At 36.4% G+C, this 22,117-nt stretch overlaps 1 protein-coding gene across 1 annotated transcript; it reads left to right on the forward strand.

Annotated features, from left to right (window-relative positions):
* The first annotated feature begins 156 nt into the window (after positions 1 to 156).
* Positions 157 to 20,951, forward strand: LOC149788991 (uncharacterized). The gene is made up of 3 exons (XM_089973574.1): positions 157 to 1,781; positions 10,860 to 11,019; positions 16,049 to 20,951. Exons 1-3 carry the CDS (start codon positions 457 to 459, stop codon positions 16,916 to 16,918), a joined length of 2,355 nt encoding a protein of 784 aa, XP_089829700.1. The 5' UTR covers positions 157 to 456; the 3' UTR covers positions 16,919 to 20,951.
* The last annotated feature ends 1,166 nt before the right edge of the window (positions 20,952 to 22,117 follow it).

Raw genomic sequence — 22,117 nt, forward strand, 5'->3', positions numbered from 1 at the left:
AAGACGAAACTGAAACTAGGGCCTCTTGACGAGGTGAAGAAGTTCATTTAGCATGTCTGTAGTGTACGTGTCATCATGATGATGATGATGATGCGTAATCGAGTGTGTGTGTGTGTGTGTGTGTGTGTGAGAGAGAGAGAGAGAGAGAGAGAGAGAGAGAGAGATGGCGTTCTAAAATAGATGTAGGGTTGCATGTATTGTATATTCTATTTATAAGTGTGTGACTAAGCAGAAGAACATAACTGTTTTTCATTTCTTGGAAGAAAATCTGAAAGTAAAATACCTTGTTTGCTTCAGTCGCTCTGACTGGAACGGCATAATCACCTAGTAAATCGTCAATTAACTGTGAATGTGAAAGTAGCTCATGTATATGGAAATACATAAAGTGACGTTACAGGCAACGCTGATAAATACATAACCGGTTCATACTGGAAGGCGTACAGAAGACCGTTCAAAATGGCGGAGGCATTGACTCAAAGTATGAAGTGCCCATTGTGTCTCGAAAGTTTCAGATTACCAAAGGTGTTAGACTGCTTTCATACATTCTGTGAAGGATGTTTGTCAACATCACCGTTCGTCAAAAAGCCTTTGAAAGGTAAGGACATATTTGAGTGCCCTGTTTGTGGGACTCCCATACTTGCACCGACTGCAGATGAAACACAGGAGAGATGGGCGTCCAATCTGCCGACTAATTACCGTGTTCTCTCATTCATGAATGAAAAAGGGTCTGAATCTGTGGACACCGTACTCTGTCAACCATGTCAGGCTGGCGGGAAAACGCAGACGTCTGTTGCATTTTGTGTCGATTGTTCGGAATATCTTTGCCGTAGCTGCCGACAAAACCATAAACTTTTCAAAATAAGCAAGGAACACGTCATAACTGACGAGTCAGTGACAGAAAGTCATAATCACGAGCCGGACAGTGAATATCCCGCTGTCTGCCATATTCACAAGAAGCCTCTTGTCTACTATTGCAATGACCATAAGATAGTATGCTGTGTACAGTGTATCCCCGAAGGTCATCGTAAATGCACTAAGCTTGATGACATCGAGGATTTAGCAAAGAGTGTGTCTGAGAATGACCGGCTTAAAGAAGTACAGGAAAGGTTGGAGATATTGAAGGCAGATTTTCAAAAGATACAGGGAAAAAGAGAGGAAAATTTAAAGATTGTTGATGAACAAAAGAAAGAAATTCGGAAATCTATAGAAATATGGAGGAAGAACTTAGTCAAAAAGGTAAAGGAACTGGAAAAATCGGCTTTGGAAAGACTTGATGAAGTACATCAGGACGTGACCACCGAGCTAGCAAATAGACTGAAAGAATGTAAAAGTGTCATAGCCGCAGTTGAGGTTTCCAATTTCATGCTGGATGAGGCAAACAAGATGAAGAACGAAAGGCAACTGTTTATTGGGCTTGCAAAGGTTTCTAAGCAAGCTGACAATTATTCAGCCACCTTACAATCCCTTTACGACAGAGCATTTGAACTGAGTCTTGGTTACGCTACCAAAAAAGAAGCAGAAAGTTTTTATGTTGCAGATTCTTTGGGAGACACAAAGAAAGAGTCAAGGAGCATGTATTTATCATTTGGTTCGATAAATGAAAATGAGATGTTGAAGTCCATGGAGAGTTTTCGTGAATATGAAAATAAACTATCCGCGTCAGATTCAGAAGAAGAAAACGTGACGAGAAAATTTACGGAACTAAAACCGTCAAAAATGCGTTCGAAATCGCTATCTGTACCACGTTATGGAAAATTCCAAGTTAGGGAACTGGAAGATAAGTAGAAGTTCAAAGAACGGACTTTGCAACTTTTCCGTTTTCTGGTTTGGGAATATTTAATATTTAGGCACTGTTATAGGAACTCTGAACATAAGACTTACTTCCACCTTGCCTTCAGAAGTTAGTTGAGGTTCTTCGTGTTATTATATTTTTTTGAGTCCTATGAGTGGTCAACCCTTTTGAAATGTATACTTATTACATATTGTGTTTCATATAACTGGCAATAAAGCAATTTAGGGATATAGAACATTAAAAGTTCTGAAATTTCTTTTTAAAATTATTAGTGGTAAATTGGATGCATATACTTGTATGTTTTTATGTGTGCTTGCGTCTGTCAAAATTTTGAAGGGAGACGAGACTCACGACACGTCTTTCTGTGTATGTGTATGTGCGTAAATATGTCGCTGCTATAAATTATGAAGATTTCTAACATATCACATAGAGGCCACTTTAATTGACTTTAAATTGTATTTCTTTGTTCCGTTTTTTATTCTGCTGTATTCGATCTACGTATAACATCTCTCTCTGTGTCTCTCTCTCTGTCTCTCTCTCTCTCTCTGTCTGTCTCTCTCTCTCTCTCTCTCTCTCTCTCTCTCTCTCTCTCTCTCTCTCTCTATATATATATATATATATATATATATATATATATATATATATATATATATATATATATATAATATCACTATATTAAAAATCTTGCATTATATATATATATATATATATATATATATATATATATATATATATATATATATATATATATATATATATATATATATGCTGTTATTTGCGTTCCTAATGCACGTGTTTGAATAAGATGTAATTTTACACTCCATTGAGGTTATCTTAAAAATAGTTTCTAATTTAGTTTTTGTTGTGCGAGTATATTTGCGGGCGCGAGAGAACTTGTATCTCTGCGTGATTCTCATTACATGCAAACCTTGCTTGCATGTGATATTTTGACAGCAAATATTAAATCAGTCACACACAAAGCACTGGTTTTTCCTCATAACGTGCATACATTCACTTCTCTTTTCCTCCTCCTCCTCCTCATAACGTTTATACATTTACTTATCCTCCTCATAACGTTTATACATTTACTTATCCTCCTCATAACGTATAGACGTTACTTCTGATAACCTGTATACGTTTACTTCTCCACCTGCTCATAACGTGCTTACATTTACTTTTTCACCTACTCATAACGTGTATACGTTTACTTCTCCACCTGCTCATAACGTGCATACATTTACTTTTTCACCTACTCATAACGTGTATACGTTTACTTCTCCACCTGCTCATAACGTGCTTACATTTACTTTTCACCTACTCATAACGTGTATACGTTTACTTCTCCACCTGCTCATAACGTGCTTACGTTTACTCCTTCACCTACTCATAACCTGTATACGTTTACTTCTCCACCTGCTCATAACGTGCTTACATTTACTTTTCACCTACTCATAACGTGTATACGTTTACTTCTCCACCTGCTCATAACGTGCTTACGTTTACTCCTTCACCTACTCATAACCTGTATACGTTTACTTCTCCACCTGCTCATAACGTGCTTACATTTACTTTTCACCTACTCATAACGTGTATACGTTTACTTTTCCACCTGCTCATAACGTGCTTTCATTTACTTTTCACCTACTCATAACGTGTATACGTTTACTTCTCCACCTGCTCATAACGTGCATACATTTACTTCTTCACCTACTCATAACGTGTATACGTTTACTTTTCCACCTGCTCATAACGTGCTTACATTTACTTTTTCACCTACTCATAACGTGTATACGTTTACTTCTCCGCCTGCTCATAACGTGCATACATTTACTTCTTCACCTACTCATAACGTGTATACGTTTACTTCTCCACCTGCTCATAACGTGCATACATTTACTTCTTCACCTACTCATAACGTGTATACCTTTACTTCTCCACCTGCTCATAACGTGCTTACGTTTACTCCTTCACCTACTCATAACGTGTATACGTTTACTTCTCCGCCTGCTCATAACGTGCTTACGTTTACTTCTTCACCTACTCATAACGTGTATACGTTTACTTATCCTACTCATAACGTATAGACGTTACTTCTCATAACGTGTATACCTTTACTTCTCCGCCTGCTCATAACGTGCATACATTTACTTCTTCACCTACTCATAACGTGTATACGTTTACTTATCCTCCTTCTCATAACTTGTAAACGTTTACTTCTACTTCTCCTCATAAAGTGCATAAGTTTACTTCTCCGCCTCCTCATAACGTGTAAACCTTTACTTCTCCTCCTTCTCATAACGTGTAAACGTTTATTTCTACTTCTCCTCATAAAGTGTATACGTTTACTTGTACTTCTCATAACGTGTATACGTCTATTTCACCTCATAACGTGCATACGTTTACGTCTCCGCCTCCCCATAACGTGTATACGTTTACTTCTCCTCCTTCCCATAACGTGTATACGTTTACTTCTCCTCCTTCCCATAACGTGTATACGTTTACTTCTCCTCCTTCCCATAACGTGCATACGTTTACGTCTCCGCCTCCCCATAACGTGTATACGTTTACTTCTCCTCCTTCCCATAACGTGTATACGTTTACTTCTCCTCCTTCCCATAACGTGTATACGTTTACTTCTCCTCCTTCCCATAACGTGTATACGTTTACTTCTCCTCCTTCCCATAACGTGTGTACGTTTACTTCTCCTCCTTCCCATAACGTGTATACGTTTACTTCTCCACCTCCCCATAACGTGTATACGTTTACTTCTCCTCCTTCTCAGAACGTGTATACGTTTACTTCTACTTCTCATAACGTGTATTCTTATGTAACATATACTACATATATTTACATACACTTTGTTGCCAATACTGCTGTAGGTAATAGTAATATTGGCAGGAATATTTACTGTTATCCTTGTTGTAATTGGTAATTAAGTTTTTCTTGCAGTCGTGGCAAGCTAAGGTTGTTATGCTGGCATTATTTATTTTTGCCAGCCTTTGGTCTAAAGTATACTTTTGATCGCAATTATCAGAAGAATATGGCATCAATGCTTGATCTGATCTTCATAGGTTTACCATAATGAAGGCGGGGATGATTTACAGTCTCAAATGACTGAGGCATTTGCTCAGACGTTGAAAAGTCCATTGTGCCTTGAAGCTTTAAATACCCAAAGGTGTTAGACTACTTCCATAACTTTTTTGAAGGATGTTTATTACCCAAATGATACATGAAAACATCTTGGAATGGTAAGGACAATTTCCAGTATCCGGTGTAGTATTATACCATCCCTGCCTCGGATAAAGATGGAACACAATAGAGTTGGGAGTCTAGTCTAGCGGCAAATTTCAGTCTTCTTTCTATAATCAAGGGGCAATGGTCAGAATCGATTGACATTGTGTTCTGCAAGCCATGCCAAACTTGTAGGAAAACTGAGTCGTCTGTGGTATTTTTGTGTCACATTTTATCTCTGTTATCCATCCCGCCCAAAATACACACTTTTCAAAACGAGCAGGATTCATGTTATTAAACTGAGACGTAGAAAAAGAACGCACCGAGAACGTCATTAGCTTTGCATGTGATCGCAGACGACAGCATACTAAAGAAAGAAACGTCAGCATACTTTCATAGATACATTAGACTTATCTAGTTATATGTACCTTCTAAATAAATGTGTTGTCGAGTCGCACTGATTTTACCTATCAGTAATAAATTTACACACCCAATCTCTGGCCTTGCTTATACCAATATAAGCAAGTGTTGGCAACATGTTTTAAAGAACGTTATTAGCAAGGTTATCCTTCTGTATATATGTTATACAGGACATCATTCGAAGTGTATAAAGTTCCTTACATTGTTTGCGACTAAACTATATTTTTGACGCAAACTGAAAATGAAGTGACTTCAAAAATCAATGTGATGAAGCCTGTTTGTCTCGCTGTTTGTCACTGTACTCTTGCAATCAGTATACGTTTGTTGTAAGCGTTATGGTTATATAACTGTTTTATCAATAATATCCATTGAAATTAAACAAAATCTTCTCCATCATTTCTTAACGTAGTGACCAATATTATCAAAATAATAAATTGTACTATTTCTATTACGCGCTGTAATTGAAGATATCACTTACCTTGACCTAAATATCTCTTGAATGCATTCGAACCAAGAACTGGCTACGTGTAGATGGATCAAAACCTTTGAAGAAAGAAGTGTTATTTTCACAATGTATATGTAAGTCATACACAACTGCTATGTTCAAATATCTCCTGATACACAGGGAAAGATTAAAACACAATGACTGAGGCCAATGTTGGGATGCAGAAATCGTAAATACTCGTTTTCATTACATAATCACTGACCAAATAAATGAAATCATTTAAGGACGCGTACTAAATGGCGTCACAAAATGGGAATTAATATTGGTAAAATAACTTAAATGCATTTATTTTACCCATACAATACCAACAATGTATATTTTGTGCTTTTATTTATATTTTTTTACCGGCTTGAAGCAGCTGTTCTGTTTTCTAGTGCCGTTTTTACGATATTTGTGCTTGTTGCCTGTTTTCATCTTCGTTATTGTGTTCATTATGTATTGGCTGTTAAATTCGTATGCGTTTCTTCATCTCCTTGTTTTGGAAACGAGAATAATTAGACTTTTTCTCAGCTGTCTTGCTCCACTGTTTTTGAACAAACCGCCATCACGTGATACTCGCCTGTCAACCCGTTTATGCTACGATGGACCCTCATTAACTGCTTTAAATGTTCATTCCTTGGCTTTCCACACTACATTGTGCTCTAGACTAAACGAACTGAGACTACATTCATCATTACCTAAATGTAAACAGAAGCGAAAAAATAAACGTTGTTTCAAAGCTGGCCGGCGTAGAACAGAAAGAAGAATTCCAGTTATCTCCCTTATTTCGGCACAACCATTTGAATAAAGTTCGACCGTTAATTTAGATAAACTAATTCAAATCCCAATTAATTCGTCAACCTTTTTGTCAGCTATCCAAGAAATACCTCTGCGCATTGCATTATTCAATGCCCAGTCAGCAGGACCACCGGAAAAGCGCACAGAAATAGTTAATTTTATCAACCACGAAAATGTTGACATATATTTCTTGACAGAAACATGGCTAAAAACATCAGGCGATGAGCTCAAGTGTGCGGATCTAACACCCACTGGTTACTCCATGAAGTCGTTCCCCCGTAAGTCTCGCAGAGGTGGAATTGCTGTCATCACAAAGAACTCCATGATAAAACGTCTTAACTAACCACAACATTCAATTTCGACCACACATCGTTTGAACTAGTCCAAACCACACTCACACTGGAGTAAAGGTCAGTCCATTTTTTCTGCCTATACCGCCCTCCTTCTAGTAGAAAAAACAAGCTGGCTGACTCTCTCTTTTTGGTGCAGTTTCCGAATCTCCTGGACTATGGAAATTCGATAGGTGGCAACCTGATTATTCTTGGAGATTTCAACTTTCACTTTGACTGTCCCGGAAACTCAAATACATCAAAACTCATAGATTCCATTAATGTTTTCAACCACAAACAGTCAGTTAACCAACCAACCCATAAATATGGTCACATTTTAGACTGGATTCTTCAGAGACCTGATGATAACATTCTACGGCCCTCCCTGGTATCCCATGACCTTGCATCAGATCACCTCTGCGTTATATGCCATCTTGACGTATCAGTCCCTAACCCTCCACCTTTATCTGCTACTAAGATAAACCTCCGTATGATAAATAGAACCAAACTAATGCACGACATCCAAGCTAACCTAACAACTTGCTTACCTCCTACGCAGAACAACTCGATAACTGTCTGCGTTCATTGCTTGACAAATATGCCCCAGCTACCAAGTGCAGAGTATCAATTCAAAACTGTTCTCCATGGTATAGCAGTGTTAGGGACCAGATTCGCACTGCTAAAAGAGACCGCCGTAAAGCTGAGAGGCTTTGGCTTTCCACCAGACTCACTATTCATTAGCAAATCTATGAAGCCGCTAAGAAGAATGTCACAGATATAGTCCATGCAGCGAAATCAGCCCAATACACTACTAAGATCATGGAACGTTCCAGCTGCAAAGAGCTCTTCGAGATTACTAACAAGCTAATGTCAAGGAACAAATCTACACCACTTCCAACTACCTTCTCTCCAGTCGACCTTCCTGACATGTTTGCAAATTTCTTCCGTGACAAAGTACAAACCATTAGAGACAAGCTTGACACCACAATTTCAATTGACTCTCGTCACCATACAGTTGGGATACAGAATTTGAGCGGCAACCATTAGCAGCATTTGAACCTGTCTGTATGGATTTCGTACGTACAATCGTGATGAAGAGTGCACCAAAGTCATGTGAACTTGATCGAATTCCAACATCACTGCTGCTTGAGTGCTTAGATCCAGTATTGCCTTCACTAACTGATGTTATTAATACCTCTCTCTCACCTGGGGAATTCCCATCATTTTTCAAAACTGCCATTGTAAAGCCTCTGCTGAAGAAACCAACACTAGACCATAACGATTTAAAGAACTACCGCCCAGTTTCTAATCTCCCATTCATTTAAAAAATCTTAGAAAAGGTTGTTCTATCCCAGCTTGTATCTCATCTAAATTCAAACAGTCTTTTTAGCAATGTACAATCTGCATATCGCCCTTGCCACAGTACTGAAACTACTCTTCTAAAAGTAGTTAATGAGATTCTCTCTGCATTGGATAGCAGAAAGATTACAGTCCTCACCCTCCTTGATTTGTCTGCAGCATTTGACACAATAGACCATGATATATTACTTCACCGTCTCCAGCATGTATTTGGCATTCATGATACAGCCTTTCTGTGGTTCAAGTCCTACTTGATCAACAGGACACAAATTGTATCTGCAAATGGAATACCCTCCAGCCCAGTTGATCTATGTTGTGGTGTTCCACATGGGTCTGTTCTTGGACCTGTTCTCTTCATTCTGTACACTCAGTCGCTCTCAAGTGTCATAGATCATCATCCAGTGTCTCACCAATTGTCCGCTAATAACACCCAAATATACAAATCTAGCCACCCAACTGAAGTTGATGCTACCATCCAAGGTGTAGAGAGGTGCATTTCTGATGTGAAATCATGGATGACTTGTAACAAGCTGCAGATGAATGATGATAAAACTGAGGCCATTCTGATCACAACACAAAGACTTTCTCATTCACATCTTTTACCTAAAACAATAAATACCAGCAACGCCAACATTAAATTCACACAATCAGTACGAAACCTAGGTGTTACTCTGGACAGTACTCTCTCATTGCACCAACATGTCATGAAAATATGCAAGGCTGCATATCTTGAGCTGAGACGCATCAGCTCCATTCGCAAATATCTTTCAGTTGATGCCACTAAAACACTTGTGTGTTCATTAGTACTTTCAAGACAGGACTATTGTAACACAATTCTGTCTGGTTCATCTCAATATCTACTCCAGAAACTTCAAAAAGTTCAAAACACAGCTGCTCGGATCATACTTAGAGTACCACGATCAGAGCACGCCTCCCCGCTGCTCTGTACCCTACACTGGCTATCAATTCGATCCAGAATCAAACACAAAATTTGTTCTCTGTGCTACATTTCACCGTCGGACTCTAGTCCAACATACCTATCTGACCTCACCCATGTGTACACACCAGCAAGATACTTATGCTCCTCTTGTGACAATCGGATACTCATTATTCCCACTATGAAAACAAAATCATATGAACAGCGTTCTTTTGCATACCAGGGCCCAGCAACGTGTAATAAATTGCCCACTGAACTTAGACACAAAGACACAGTGATCACATTCAAGAGGGCTCTCAAAACTCACTTATTTTGACAGGAAGAACAAACTTAAAGACCTAATAATGTTTCCTACCTGAAATATTCTCAGCATGTTTTTTTTATTATATTTTTTTAATGTTTTTCTAATTTCATGTTGTTTGTTTTTGTAATAATATTATTATGTTTCTTATCTTATAGGTGTTGTCTAATGTTGTAAAGCGCTTAGAGCTTCTAAAGATTAGGTGCTATACAAAGTCCTCATTATTATTATTATTATTATTATTATTATTATTATTGTTATATTGCAAGGAATATGAATACGAAACCGGCATAGAGGCAAGGGGTTTTTCATAGGGATGGGGAGGAGGCGGTAGTGGATGGAAGAGTCTGTGTGTGTGTGTGTGTGTGTGTGTGTGTGTGTGTGTGTGTGTGTGTACAATGATTGAGGAAAGAAAAGAACCTAAACATGACCTAGGACGAACCTTATCAAAACTTAATGAATATCATGGAAAATATCACCAGTACCGTCGTTTCTTTTTCCAATTAATTTCTAGGCAGTAAAAGAATGTCATTTGGACGTGACTCAGCAATAAATGAAATAACTTCCGGTATATTATATGTTTCATGCATTTATTTCTCCTGGTAATAGTGGAAGTTTGAACAGTACAAATGGTTTCATTGACAACTGTGAGGGGTGTAATTGACGGTGTTGACAACTGTGATGGTGTAAATGACCGTGTTGACAATCGTTAGGTATGTAATTGACGCTGTTGACAATTGTGATTGGTGTAATTGACGGAATTGACAAAAGTTAAGGGTGTAATTAACGGTGTGAACATTTATGAGGGTTTCTTGACAGTATAATTTAAGCGTCTTCATTTTGTAAACGGTAAATACTTAAATACTTTTCTTGAGATCCCAGGCAGTTCTGATAATCAGTTTGCAATTTCAACCGCCTCACTGAAAACAACAGGTCATGATGTGACCGTACAGTGTTAATGAAATCATGCATTAATGTGAAATTCTCATTGCATACTTTAAATGAAAAAGTCTGTAGTTGCTCTCGAGAGGATTAAATTCAAAGTTAGAATGAGGTTTTGTATATAATCCTTCTATGACTTGAACCAATCAAAATCCATCTAAAATTGATCCCAAATGTCTCATTTGCTTCGAAGAGTTTATATCGCTACAGATTCTGGACTCCAGATATATGTTCATTGAATATTGCTTATGGTCTTTGTAATGAAGGATGAAAGATGAAATACAAAGAGGAAGTAGATTTATAAAAGACAAAGCTGAAGTAGATTTGTTCGTATCTTCATATAACCGCTATTTAACGTCTACATCTGAATGTGGAGAAACAGAAGAACGGGTTGCCATACTGCCAACCAATAACGCAGATCTTCAGGTATGTAGCTAATGCGTAAAAGATGAAAATTATTATCATAAATGCATTCGCGATGGAACGAAAGAACAACCAAATGCCGTGTGCTGGACGTGTTATGAATGTTTCTGTAAATATGTTGCCTGTACCACAAGCGAATCAAAGTTAGCATGGACCATGATATTGAGGAAAACATTCTTCAGTAGAGCAAGGTGCGATATGCAAAGAGTAGAATCATATGCTCGTGTGCTTAACATAATCAAAGCTTTTGTTTTATTACCAAACCAACATATCTTTGTGTTGTTCCAAATACACTGTGGAGTGGGTCCATGTTTCGTCTGCTTACAATCTTTCTGTAAAGAATTTCAGATAAATCATTCTACTAAGCAGAACACAAATTGAAAGTATTGACAAAACAAGTGTTGTATGCTTTTGAAACACGAGGAAGAGAGCATGTAAAAAGTAAGACACCAGTCAGATGTGACAAGAAGATCCGTGAAAACTAGTGTAAAGGTAATTCTCGATGCAATGGGGATATTCGAGACAGATATCCTCAACAAATCTGGTAATATAGTTAGAGTAAATGTCTTGAGAAATGTAGTCAAGTTTCCGGAGCCACTGACATTTGTTACATTTCATGAAATTATCTGCGATGAGAATTGTATCTACAGTTTTATTGTAATGGCACAACTTTGACAACACGAGAAGAACAACACGATCTTACTCAGGGGTTTAGAGGCAAAACTGAATAAATTTGTATTCAAATTAGTGTCTAAATCTTTTTCTAAAGGAGAAACCCATTGTGAAGGATTTCGCGAAAATCAACAAAGATATATATATATATATATATATATATATATATATATATATATATATATATATATATATATATATATATATATAACGGTCTGCTAAATAGACATTGCACACTTACAGCTGTTTATGCACATGGGAGAGATACTACTTACATAATGCAGAAAAGAGGTAATCCAATTGGAAGACGATGCGCCAAATCTCTTTATAACATGACAACGACAGTGTAGGTACACGAAATATTAAATTATGAGTAAAACAGTCTTTCTTATAAATACCATTGCCTAATAAAGTCTATTTAAATTTCTATTTAAAGAGTTTTAATTATCGCATCAATTGTCTGTTTTGTTTGAGGTATAGAATGTACGTGTAGAACAATGTAGCAATTTAATCTTATATTCTCCTTACATTTTTATGGCCCACCAATCACAGGCAACTTTAATAAGTAACGTTCTGAGGCCTACCAATGTCAGAATAATTAACTCAAAAGGATCTGAAACTCACTTATTTACTTATTTACAAATCCACCAGTGTTTGAAAATTGTTTTAGTGAATAAAGCTATTAAGATGGTATTAGTATTATAAACAAATTATTTCGGCCCAGGAATGACAATATTAGACAAATCAAAGTGTTGGGTCTTTCACCTTTTCAGAGAACTATGGATTTAAACTGTTTGAGTCACGGCTACAGATTTATGAAAAATATATCTTTTTCTATTAGTTACTTTTTAAAAAAACACCCCACCCCCCAAAAAAACAAACAAACAATGAAGTCTTGTCAGGATATCCAAATAGTTGTTATGAAACCAGGCAATTACACAGTGCCCAGTCTGTCTCCAGTTTTACATCACCACAGTTTTTCACCATTTAAACACATTACTATATCTTGCGAGCAATATATCTTCATCCATAACTGAGGTAGGAAGCAAAGTGACGTTCAATGGAATATTTTACACGTCCGGTGTGTCAATCCATCACATCTTCCACGACGTGTGACGAACTACCAGAAGTTTAGGTATCAAAGTTACCAAATTATGTAGATATTCTATTGGAATTAGATGCCATTTACTGTCACCCGTTTCATCTAGATAGATCGCTTAGCTCCCAGACAGTATCAGGTATCTTTGTGAAACATGTCTTCGATATCACAAGTGTTTTACGGCAAGTATAGACCATCATGTGACCCCAATGATTCCTATGAAGGGCGGGTGAGAAGACAGCAGTGGAATATGATATATTATAGATCGCATAGCTCCCGGAGAGTATCAGGTATCTTAGTGAGACATGTCTTCGATATCACATGTGTTTTACGGCAAGTATAGACCATCATGTGACCCCAAAGATCCCTACGAAAGGCGGGTGAGTAGACAGCAGTGGAATATGATATTTTATAGATCGCATAGCTCCCAGAGAGTATCAGGTATCTTAGTGAGACATGTCTTCGATATTACAAGTGTTTTACGGCAAGTATAGACCATCATGTGACCTCAATGATCCCTACGAAAGGCGGGTGAGAAGACAGCAGTGGAATATCTGATACGAAAAAACGCGACAAGTACTACTGCCGTGTTCATCAATACGTACTATGCCTATCTTACGATACACGTGTCGGCAAGGTCTAGAATACACTGAAGATCGTTTCAGATAAATGTTGTATGGAGACTCGAGAAAGTTTTACAAAAGCAGTTAGATACATTGACAAAAAAAACATAAAGTAAATAGATGCTATGAGGAAGGCAAAGTACATCACAACAGAAAGCAATCGAATGACGTGGAAAAAATTTTTAAACTTTTGGAAGAAGAAATTGGTTTAAACCGTCACGGATCTCCTGAATTATATTATGTGCAGATTACAAGCAGACGAAAGAGCACATAATTAAAATTCTCGGAACGTTTGAAGAAATTTATATCTGCAATAGTGAATAGTGACACTGGAAATATCCACCATAATTCTGCAGAGGATCAGATGAACGATAAGTTGTCTTATCAGGTAATGTAGGCCATTGCCCAAAATGCATAATACAAACACGTGAGTGAAATCAAAAGGCTATACATAAAATTTAATTAACTGTATCATTCATCAGAGCTGACATTACACAAATTTTGGAGTTTCTTTTCTGTTTAAGATCGAAGAATAAATTTTACATTTTCACTTTATATCGCAGATAAATAGTAACAAGTGCTGACATTACACAAATTTTGGAGTATCTTTTCTGTTTAAGATCGAAGAATACATTTTTTATTTCCACTTTACATCGCAGATAAATTGTAACAAGTGCGTGAAGAAAATAAAAAGAATAACAGAAATGTACATAAACAAATCAAGTGATATGCCGTTATTATTCGTCTTTTGGTGAAATTACAAGAATCACGAATTGCCATTCTATGATTAAGTGCGTACAGTACAAAATTGGGAATATTGATTTCAAGTCACGTTTGTTTTGATTTGCAGTGCAGATAAAATTGTATTTTTTGAAGGGTTTACAAAAACACATTCTGGTAAAATAAAGTTTGCAAAGCAGTTCAAATTCTCTACACTTGCAAACATAGTGGAATTCTGCTTCAATATCTCTTTTACAAACGAAACATATGAATGCACAATTTTCATATATTTTTCTCAGTTCGACTAAATTGTGACGATCATCATTTATGGGAGGCCAGGGTACCAGGCTACTCTTATTAGGGAATGGGTACATACAGTGGCACGTATTACCCGCTTTGCACCAATACATTGTTCCACTTCTAAATTACATTATAAAAATGGTTATATTTATCGCTTGTGCAATTTGTGCTAATGGACTGTCCGGTATAAATGTTGTACGTTTATGATAGAAAAGAAAAGAAAGAAAAAAGACATGACATACACCGGATAACAGAGAAATGCACAGACAGTGACTAAACAACTTGCTCTAGGTCTGCGTAATTATTCCAGGGTCAAATTGAAAGAGACCAATCTCTTCGAGCAGAAGAAAGAAACAAAGAAAGAAAGAAGACAGAAACTAGAAAGACAAATCTATAACGTTGGATTGCACGGAACATGAGTTTGATTTTGAGCTACTCTCCAACAATCAAAAGTGATCTTCTAACTGGAGTCAATTACGCTACGATTTACTTAGATGAAATCTAAAAATTCGGAAAAAGAGGTAAAATAATTTATATTGTTTTGGACTCTTATGTGTAGTCGTTCTATTATGCAGCATAACGTCGATAATGGGTTTTCAAATGAACATCTCTGGCTTGTGCTACCACGTGCTTTGTATATCGGTCGGTTTAAGGACCTTTACATGCTTGACAAAAAGTGAATAATATTAATAATAATAATAATAATAATAAACAACTGTTGATGATTCAGCAAACGAATCGAAAGGCTTTAACTCCCAAAATCAGTTTCTTCATTTATTTGACAGAGGGGAAGGAATAAACTACGAATATATAACAATGGATAATCCATACTGTTACTTTATTATAACAAAATGTGAATAACGGTACTTAGTTGAGGACAGTCTGTACCGTAACATCTTCCGTGATGGATCGTATTTATCCCTGTGTACATTGTCAGTCACGATTACTAGTCCTTCTGAACTGCGAGGTAGCTAAGGATCAGAATACTCTCTCTCTCTCTCTCTCTCTCTCTCTCTCTCTCTCGATCCATCGATCGAGAGAGGTAATGAAATATGGTACGTATTAGTTCTACTTTCTGTTTGAAATGTGTACGTTTAGGCCGAACATCGGTATTCGTGGTATTTTAAAAGGCTTTTATGTGTTGTTTTTTTGAAAGGAAAAACCGAATGTAAAAGTACGTTGCATATCACAGTCTACCTGAATAGAACGATCTGTTTACCAATGAATCATAGTTTCGTATATGTAAAAATATACACATCAACATTCACTGTATGGGAAGTGCTACACCTGAAATTCACTACGAATGATTTATTTTAAAAAAAATTACACCATACAAATGATTTTTATTTTACCAAACAAATAAAGCAGACCCTTTTTCACTATAAATAGTAACTAAATCATAAACAAACAAATAACAAAGTATACGACTGGTTTTTATGCAGATAATTTTAGTTGGTTATGCAATAACCTAATGGACCGCAAATAAGCATTGTTACTGGTACATAATTAGTGTTAGTCAGAAAGGCTCCACAAATCATTGATCCTGCGTTTCAAAGGATTGACTAGGGCAAATATATGCTACGAAATAAAAAAGGATTTATTTCATTAAAAAAATCAGATTCCCGAGTCTGATAGTGTTTACCTAGATCTTTGTAATCTTCACAAGAAGCCTCTTGCGTACTATTGCTATGACCATAAGGGAGTATGCTGTGTACAATGTATCCCTGAAGGTCATCGTAAATGCACTAAGCTTGATGACATCGTGGATTTAGCAAAGAGTGAGCTTGGGGATGACAGACTAAAGGAAGAAGTACAGGGAAAGCTAGAGATATTGCTGTCAGATTTTCAACAAATACAAGGAAAAAGAGAAGAAAATTTAAAACTTGTCGATGAACAAAAAGAAGAAATTCGGAAATCTATAGAAACGTGGAGAAAGAATCTTGTCAGAAAGGTCAAGGAACTGGAAAAATCGGCCTTGGAAAGACTTGACGAAGTTCACCAGAACGTGACCACTGAGCTCTCAAAACGACTGAAAGAATGCAAGAGTGCCATTGCCGCGGTTGAAGTTTCAAATCTCATGCTGGATGAAGCAAGCAAGATGAAGAACGAGAGAAAGACGTTTATTGCGCTAACAAAGGTTTCTAAGCAAGCTGATAATTACTTAACCAATTTACAACATCTTTACGACCAAGCATTTGAGATGAGTCTTGAGTATGCTATTAAAAAGGAAGTAGAAAGTTTTTATGTTGCAGATTCTTTGGGAGACACGAAGAAACATTCAAAGAGTATGTATTTTTCATTTGGTTCTATAAATGAGACAGAAATGTTAATGTCCATGGAAAGTTTTCGTGAATATGAAAAGAAAATATCTGCATCAGACTCTGAAGAAGAAGAAGACAGTGTGAAGGTCAAATCTGTGGCGCTAAAATCGTCAAAAATGCGCTCCAAAATGCTACCCGTACCACGTAAATGGAAAGCTCCAATTTAAGGAACTGGGCAAAATAAAGACACAGATGATTGTCTCTTCTATGTGTCCACTTTCTGATCGTATAATGTAAATTATTTAGACATCATAAGAAGATAAATTGGAAAGAATAGTAATTATCATGATCAGTCTCAACTTTTTTGTAGGTAATATTGTTTATCTTTAGAAGTTAATCTCGTGTTATGTATGTTATTATATTGATTTTAGTTCTGTTTGTGGTCAACATTTTTTCGACATGTGCTCATTTCATCTTTCTTTAATTATTGTGTTTCGCATAACTGATAGAAAATTTTAATCTAGGGATGTGAACAATTTTAACTTAAAACTTGCTTTTAAAAGTATTAGTGATATATGCTTATCTATTTGAGTTTGTACGTACATGTTCTCGCCACACATCTAGCTGTCGAAAATCGATAAAACTATATCCAGCTAAACTTGTCTATACAAGTCACCCATAACAGTAGCAAACACTGATCTTACTTAGCAGGCGATCTTTATATACCGGTAGCTATACTTTAACTCATGTAAAAATTTGACTTTTTGTACATGGCCTTTTTAAGTCGAGATATGCAACACTGACGTGACCACTTTAGCATGTTGGATTGCCTATCTAAAGCCCATGCACATACATGCCTCATGTGTGTGTGTGTGTGTGTGTGAAAATATACACTTTCTTTAATTTATGGAGAATTCTCTACAAGTATATAAGCCTGTCGTCTACCGAATTCACTCACAATGAGTATATCGTATTGCACACAAGCTGTGTGTGTGTGTGAAAACTTATGCAGTTACTATAATGTATGTGCATTTCTATACCCGAAATTTAGTTTGCAGCGTGCTAAATGGCAACGAACTTTGCATACAGAGTTTTCATATAAAGATTTGTCCTATTAATCGAACGGCTGTCGAGAAGTACTGTGGTGTGCTGTGTGTGTAGATAAGGTAGCTTTAATATTCTAGACTCAGCTTTGATAGGTTGAAACACGGAAACCGTTATAATTAGCATTAGATTCTGTATCTTTATTCCAATATCTCAACCAGACTTACTCAGAATATATATATATATATATATATATATATATATATATATATATATATATATATATATATATATATATATATATATATAATCCTTATTATGTATATTTTATACGGATAATTCATTTAAATATTCTGTTTGCACTTGTGATTACAAAACTTTTTCTTGCAGAAATTTAACTACTTATTACCGGTGGCCTAGTGGTTAGATCGTCCGCCTTGGAAGCGGGAAGTCTTAGGTTCGAACCCCGGCCGAGTCATATCATACCAAAGACTTACAAAAAATGGTACTAATAGCTGCCTCGCTAGGCGCTCAGCATTAGGAGGTTAGAGCTTAGGACTGGTCGGCCTGGTGTCAGGATAATGTGACTGGGTGGGACATCATGCTACATGTCTGCGGCGTGATGCCTCAGTCCTAGACATCACTATAAACTGTCAAACTGCAGACATCGTAGCGATATGACTGAAATATTGTTAAAGCTACTTTAAAACTCCTAATCACACACACACACACACAAAACTAATTATTACTTTACCTTTTCTACTAATACTTGACTTGGTCAATACGAATTTATTTAAATTATGCTACACTTTTACACTCCATATTGAATATTTTGATTAGTTCTGTATCACAGAATATCACACAATCAATGATATTTTGGAAAACAAATTAGTGGTTTGATATTTGCCAATAACAGCTTAATCTCAAACACATAAAAAAGAACCATGAAAAAGTCTGCTTTTACTGGGTGTGGGTGTGGAAGAAAAGATGCTGAAGTCCACGGAACATAATGAAAATTTGTCCAAGGACAGTTTTCACGATTTCATTCCCGATCAGTGGATGCCAGAGTCGGCGGAAGATTAATAAATAAGACAAGAATGCGGAAGCATTGTCAAAATTGAGAGTCCAGTGTCTAACACACTGTCAAAGCTATATCTATAGATTAGATAAGGACACTAAGAGCTCTGTAAGCATCGTTTCTTCTGGTAGTATTCGGTACTAAAGAAAATCAAAAGGGGATAAAGTTATGCTTTTTGTGATCCTTAACACGATATACCGATAACCCGCCTCTGGAAGTTTCTATCATACTGTCACAATTATGATCAGACATTTGTTCGGAATCAATAATGGATCGGAACATACATGGTTATTCCGTTATATTTTCATACTTGGTAAAATATTTTAAAATATTGGTTTGAATTTAATGGGGAATTGCTAGTGGTCGGTTGTTTGATTGAACATTTTTCTATACAGATGTATTGCTTAGAGTTTTCGCAGCGTTCTCATTGACTTTGTAGGCATCACTCGGATGTCATCTTTTTAGATGTTTACATTTTTATTATTCTTTTTTCCTTATGAATAATCCGTTTGAAATAGACAAAGTAATTGCAATTATCTACTTGTAGACCTTTTTATATAGTTATTGTACTATTAGGGATACAGTTTGTGTGTGTCAGTTTATGACCGTGAGTGTGAATGCGTGCACGTGTACAGTAATTTAAAAAAAAACATGACAAGTATGATTACTGAATATAATTTATCAATATTTAAATATTTAAATACAAACTTCCAGACATAAGCATTGCAGAGATCTTTGAAAACATATGGTTTCAAACATTTGTTCTAATTTGCTTTTCAATGATAAATATAAAGAATTTGAAAATGGCTGTCTAATATTAAAGCCAACATCTAGGGGTTTGGGACTTGGTTGATCATAGTCTTAGACACGACAGGAAGGGATGTTCACATCTTGTTGTCATTGTTGATACAGAAACCACAATGCATGCAATATATCTGAATGCACACTTCATGATTCGTGAACCTATCTAATGTCAAGAGGGTTTAACTTTTTCGTACCTGCTGTTGCTTTTAAAACAATGCTGTCCGAGTATCAGAAATTTGAGTCACAAAGGTAAAAAATTACATTTTAGTGGGATATTGTTCTTATACATACAACATAAATACTAATTCTACACTAGTAAATAAACAGCAATAAACAGCAACAAATACTACTACTATTACTACCAACCCCCTATCAACACCACTTCTACCACACCTCTACCGTTGCTGCTATTGTCATGCTGTACTAAAAGAGAAAGGAGCTGCCTGACTGTAATTCCTCTACTTGTACTACGATTCCCGTCCTGATATCATCAATATCAATGATAAATAACATCTTAACCATCACCACAACCTTCACTAACACAACTGTTGTTACTGCAGCGTCAAATTCCTTTTCATTCTAGCCTCATGTTTTCTCATCTTCTTTTTCTTCATTTTATTCCTCCTCTTTTTCAGTTCTTGTCTTTCTATTCCTCATTTACGTTTCTCATCTTCCTTTACTGAAACTGCAGCTACCAATATTACTGCAATACATCTTTATGTTTCTTTTGATCCTCCATAATCTTCTGCACCTCCTTTTCACACCTTTCTTCTCTTACTACTATTATTACAACTACTACTACTACAGATAATATTACTACTTCATCACTATTATCATCAGCCATATTCGCATCACCTTACATTCCGCAATTACTGTACTGATGTTGTTCATCGTTCCCTACCATAGGTTACTCTCCGCAGTTTCTTACGTTTGCTCCCGGTTAAAAATCTAAAGGACAATCGATTCCCTGGATTTCGCTAATGACAAATACTGTAATAAACAAGGAGTATGTATATCATGGAGATGTAAAGAACATATTCCTTTTTTATACTGTATTCTTTCTAAATCATGATGGTTGATCTGGGTGGTTATATTTTGAGAGTACACAGCTGGGCCTTACTGCTTACGGTTCCGACTGAAATTGCTAAAATTTTGTATAAAGCAGAATACACCTACTAATTCAATACCATATCTTTTTTTGTTCTTATGTTGTACAAATATGCAGTCGAGTCTATTGCTTCCAAATTTTGCGTCAGTCAATTAAGCAATAGTGTGTATTAACATTCAAAAGGTAGTGAACTCTGAAATCAATAAATGTGAGTTTTCGCCCTATATGTTATCTTTGTTAACAATCTCTCAATTTCTTTGCCAAAGGTTGTGCCATTTGCTATCAGCTCGTATCTAGTTTTCAATCAGGATAGGTGCATTGGGGATCGCATACTCTATATAAGAGATTTATTTCAAACCTGGTCATCTCTCTCATCCACGCAAACGTAAATTCTATTGCGACACCTCTTTAGTAACGGTGACGGAGAGGAAAACATGCTCTTACTATCTCTCTTCCTTCGATTTAGGATTTTCCCCGCCAAACAAACCAAATGGGATTCATCGAGAAAACACATCCTTTATGACCAACCAATGCCAGTTTACATCATTAAATTTATTTATGAAATGTGTATCGCTCGAATAATTAAAAAGCAAAAGGTTAATTATTCAAACAAATATAAAAAGAGCATTTTCATAAAATAGTAATGATAACACTCTGAAAGTTAAGTTTTGTATTTTAAAGACATGCAAAGTTAAAGTGATTTGTGCAATTTAGAATTAATTTTCTGAGCAATCTGATTTACAATGTAAAGTGAATCCTCCCATTTTGGAATTCGACTCCTTCTTTAACCAGATTAATAGTGAAATGTCGAGATATTCATTACGTGACAGTCATTTGATAAATTAACAAACACTGCAGTGACATGACATGATCTGAATGAGCGAGGTCGCATCTAATTGCTTCTTCAATATTGACGGAACAGCCGATTATCCGCCAATGTACGTCCGGTTATTCGAGATGGCGATGGCGGATAGGGTTCTGTTAGTTCAAGTAGATTTATGGGGTTGTTTTATCGGACTCTATATTTGGGTGCTAGACAGTAGCTGTAGGTGTAGTCAGTTGATGTGGGTGTGTGTCAGTAAAAAATATCTGTTGGTTTGTCACTTAGTGTGTTACATCCCCTGAGTGATCCATAACGTTAAGTGTTAAATTCCCATATACTGACTAAAAAGTAATGCTAATTCCTCCCCATTGACTCATATTAAACCAATAAGTTTTAAACATTAAATTTCAATCACCTATTCCACCATAGTGACTCAATTCAAGATAGCCGGAGATTGGATATTTTGCATTCCTGAGGCCTGTGATTCATTTCCCCGTTTCAAACGTTTGCTTGCAGTGGAGGACATCCGCCTGTAATGGGAATAGCTCCAAAGTTTCAGCAGAACTCCC

This window comes from Sinohyriopsis cumingii, chromosome 11 (assembly GCF_028554795.1).
Source record: "Sinohyriopsis cumingii isolate HCF-2022 chromosome 11, ASM2855479v2, whole genome shotgun sequence".
NCBI classification, from domain to species: Eukaryota; Metazoa; Mollusca; class Bivalvia; order Unionida; family Unionidae; genus Sinohyriopsis; species Sinohyriopsis cumingii.

Excerpts from the sequence above, each read along its gene's own strand:
- LOC149788991 (XM_089973574.1), top strand. The coding sequence starts at position 457 with ATGGCGGAGGCATTGACTCAAAGTATGAAGTGCCCATTGTGTCTCGAA. Across the intron at positions 1,782-10,859 it reads GTTAGGGAACTGGAAGATAA|GATGAAAGATGAAATACAAA; the intron begins GTAGAAGTTCAA and ends TTTGTAATGAAG. Across the intron at positions 11,020-16,048 it reads CCAATAACGCAGATCTTCAG|ATTCCCGAGTCTGATAGTGT; the intron begins GTATGTAGCTAA and ends TAAAAAAATCAG.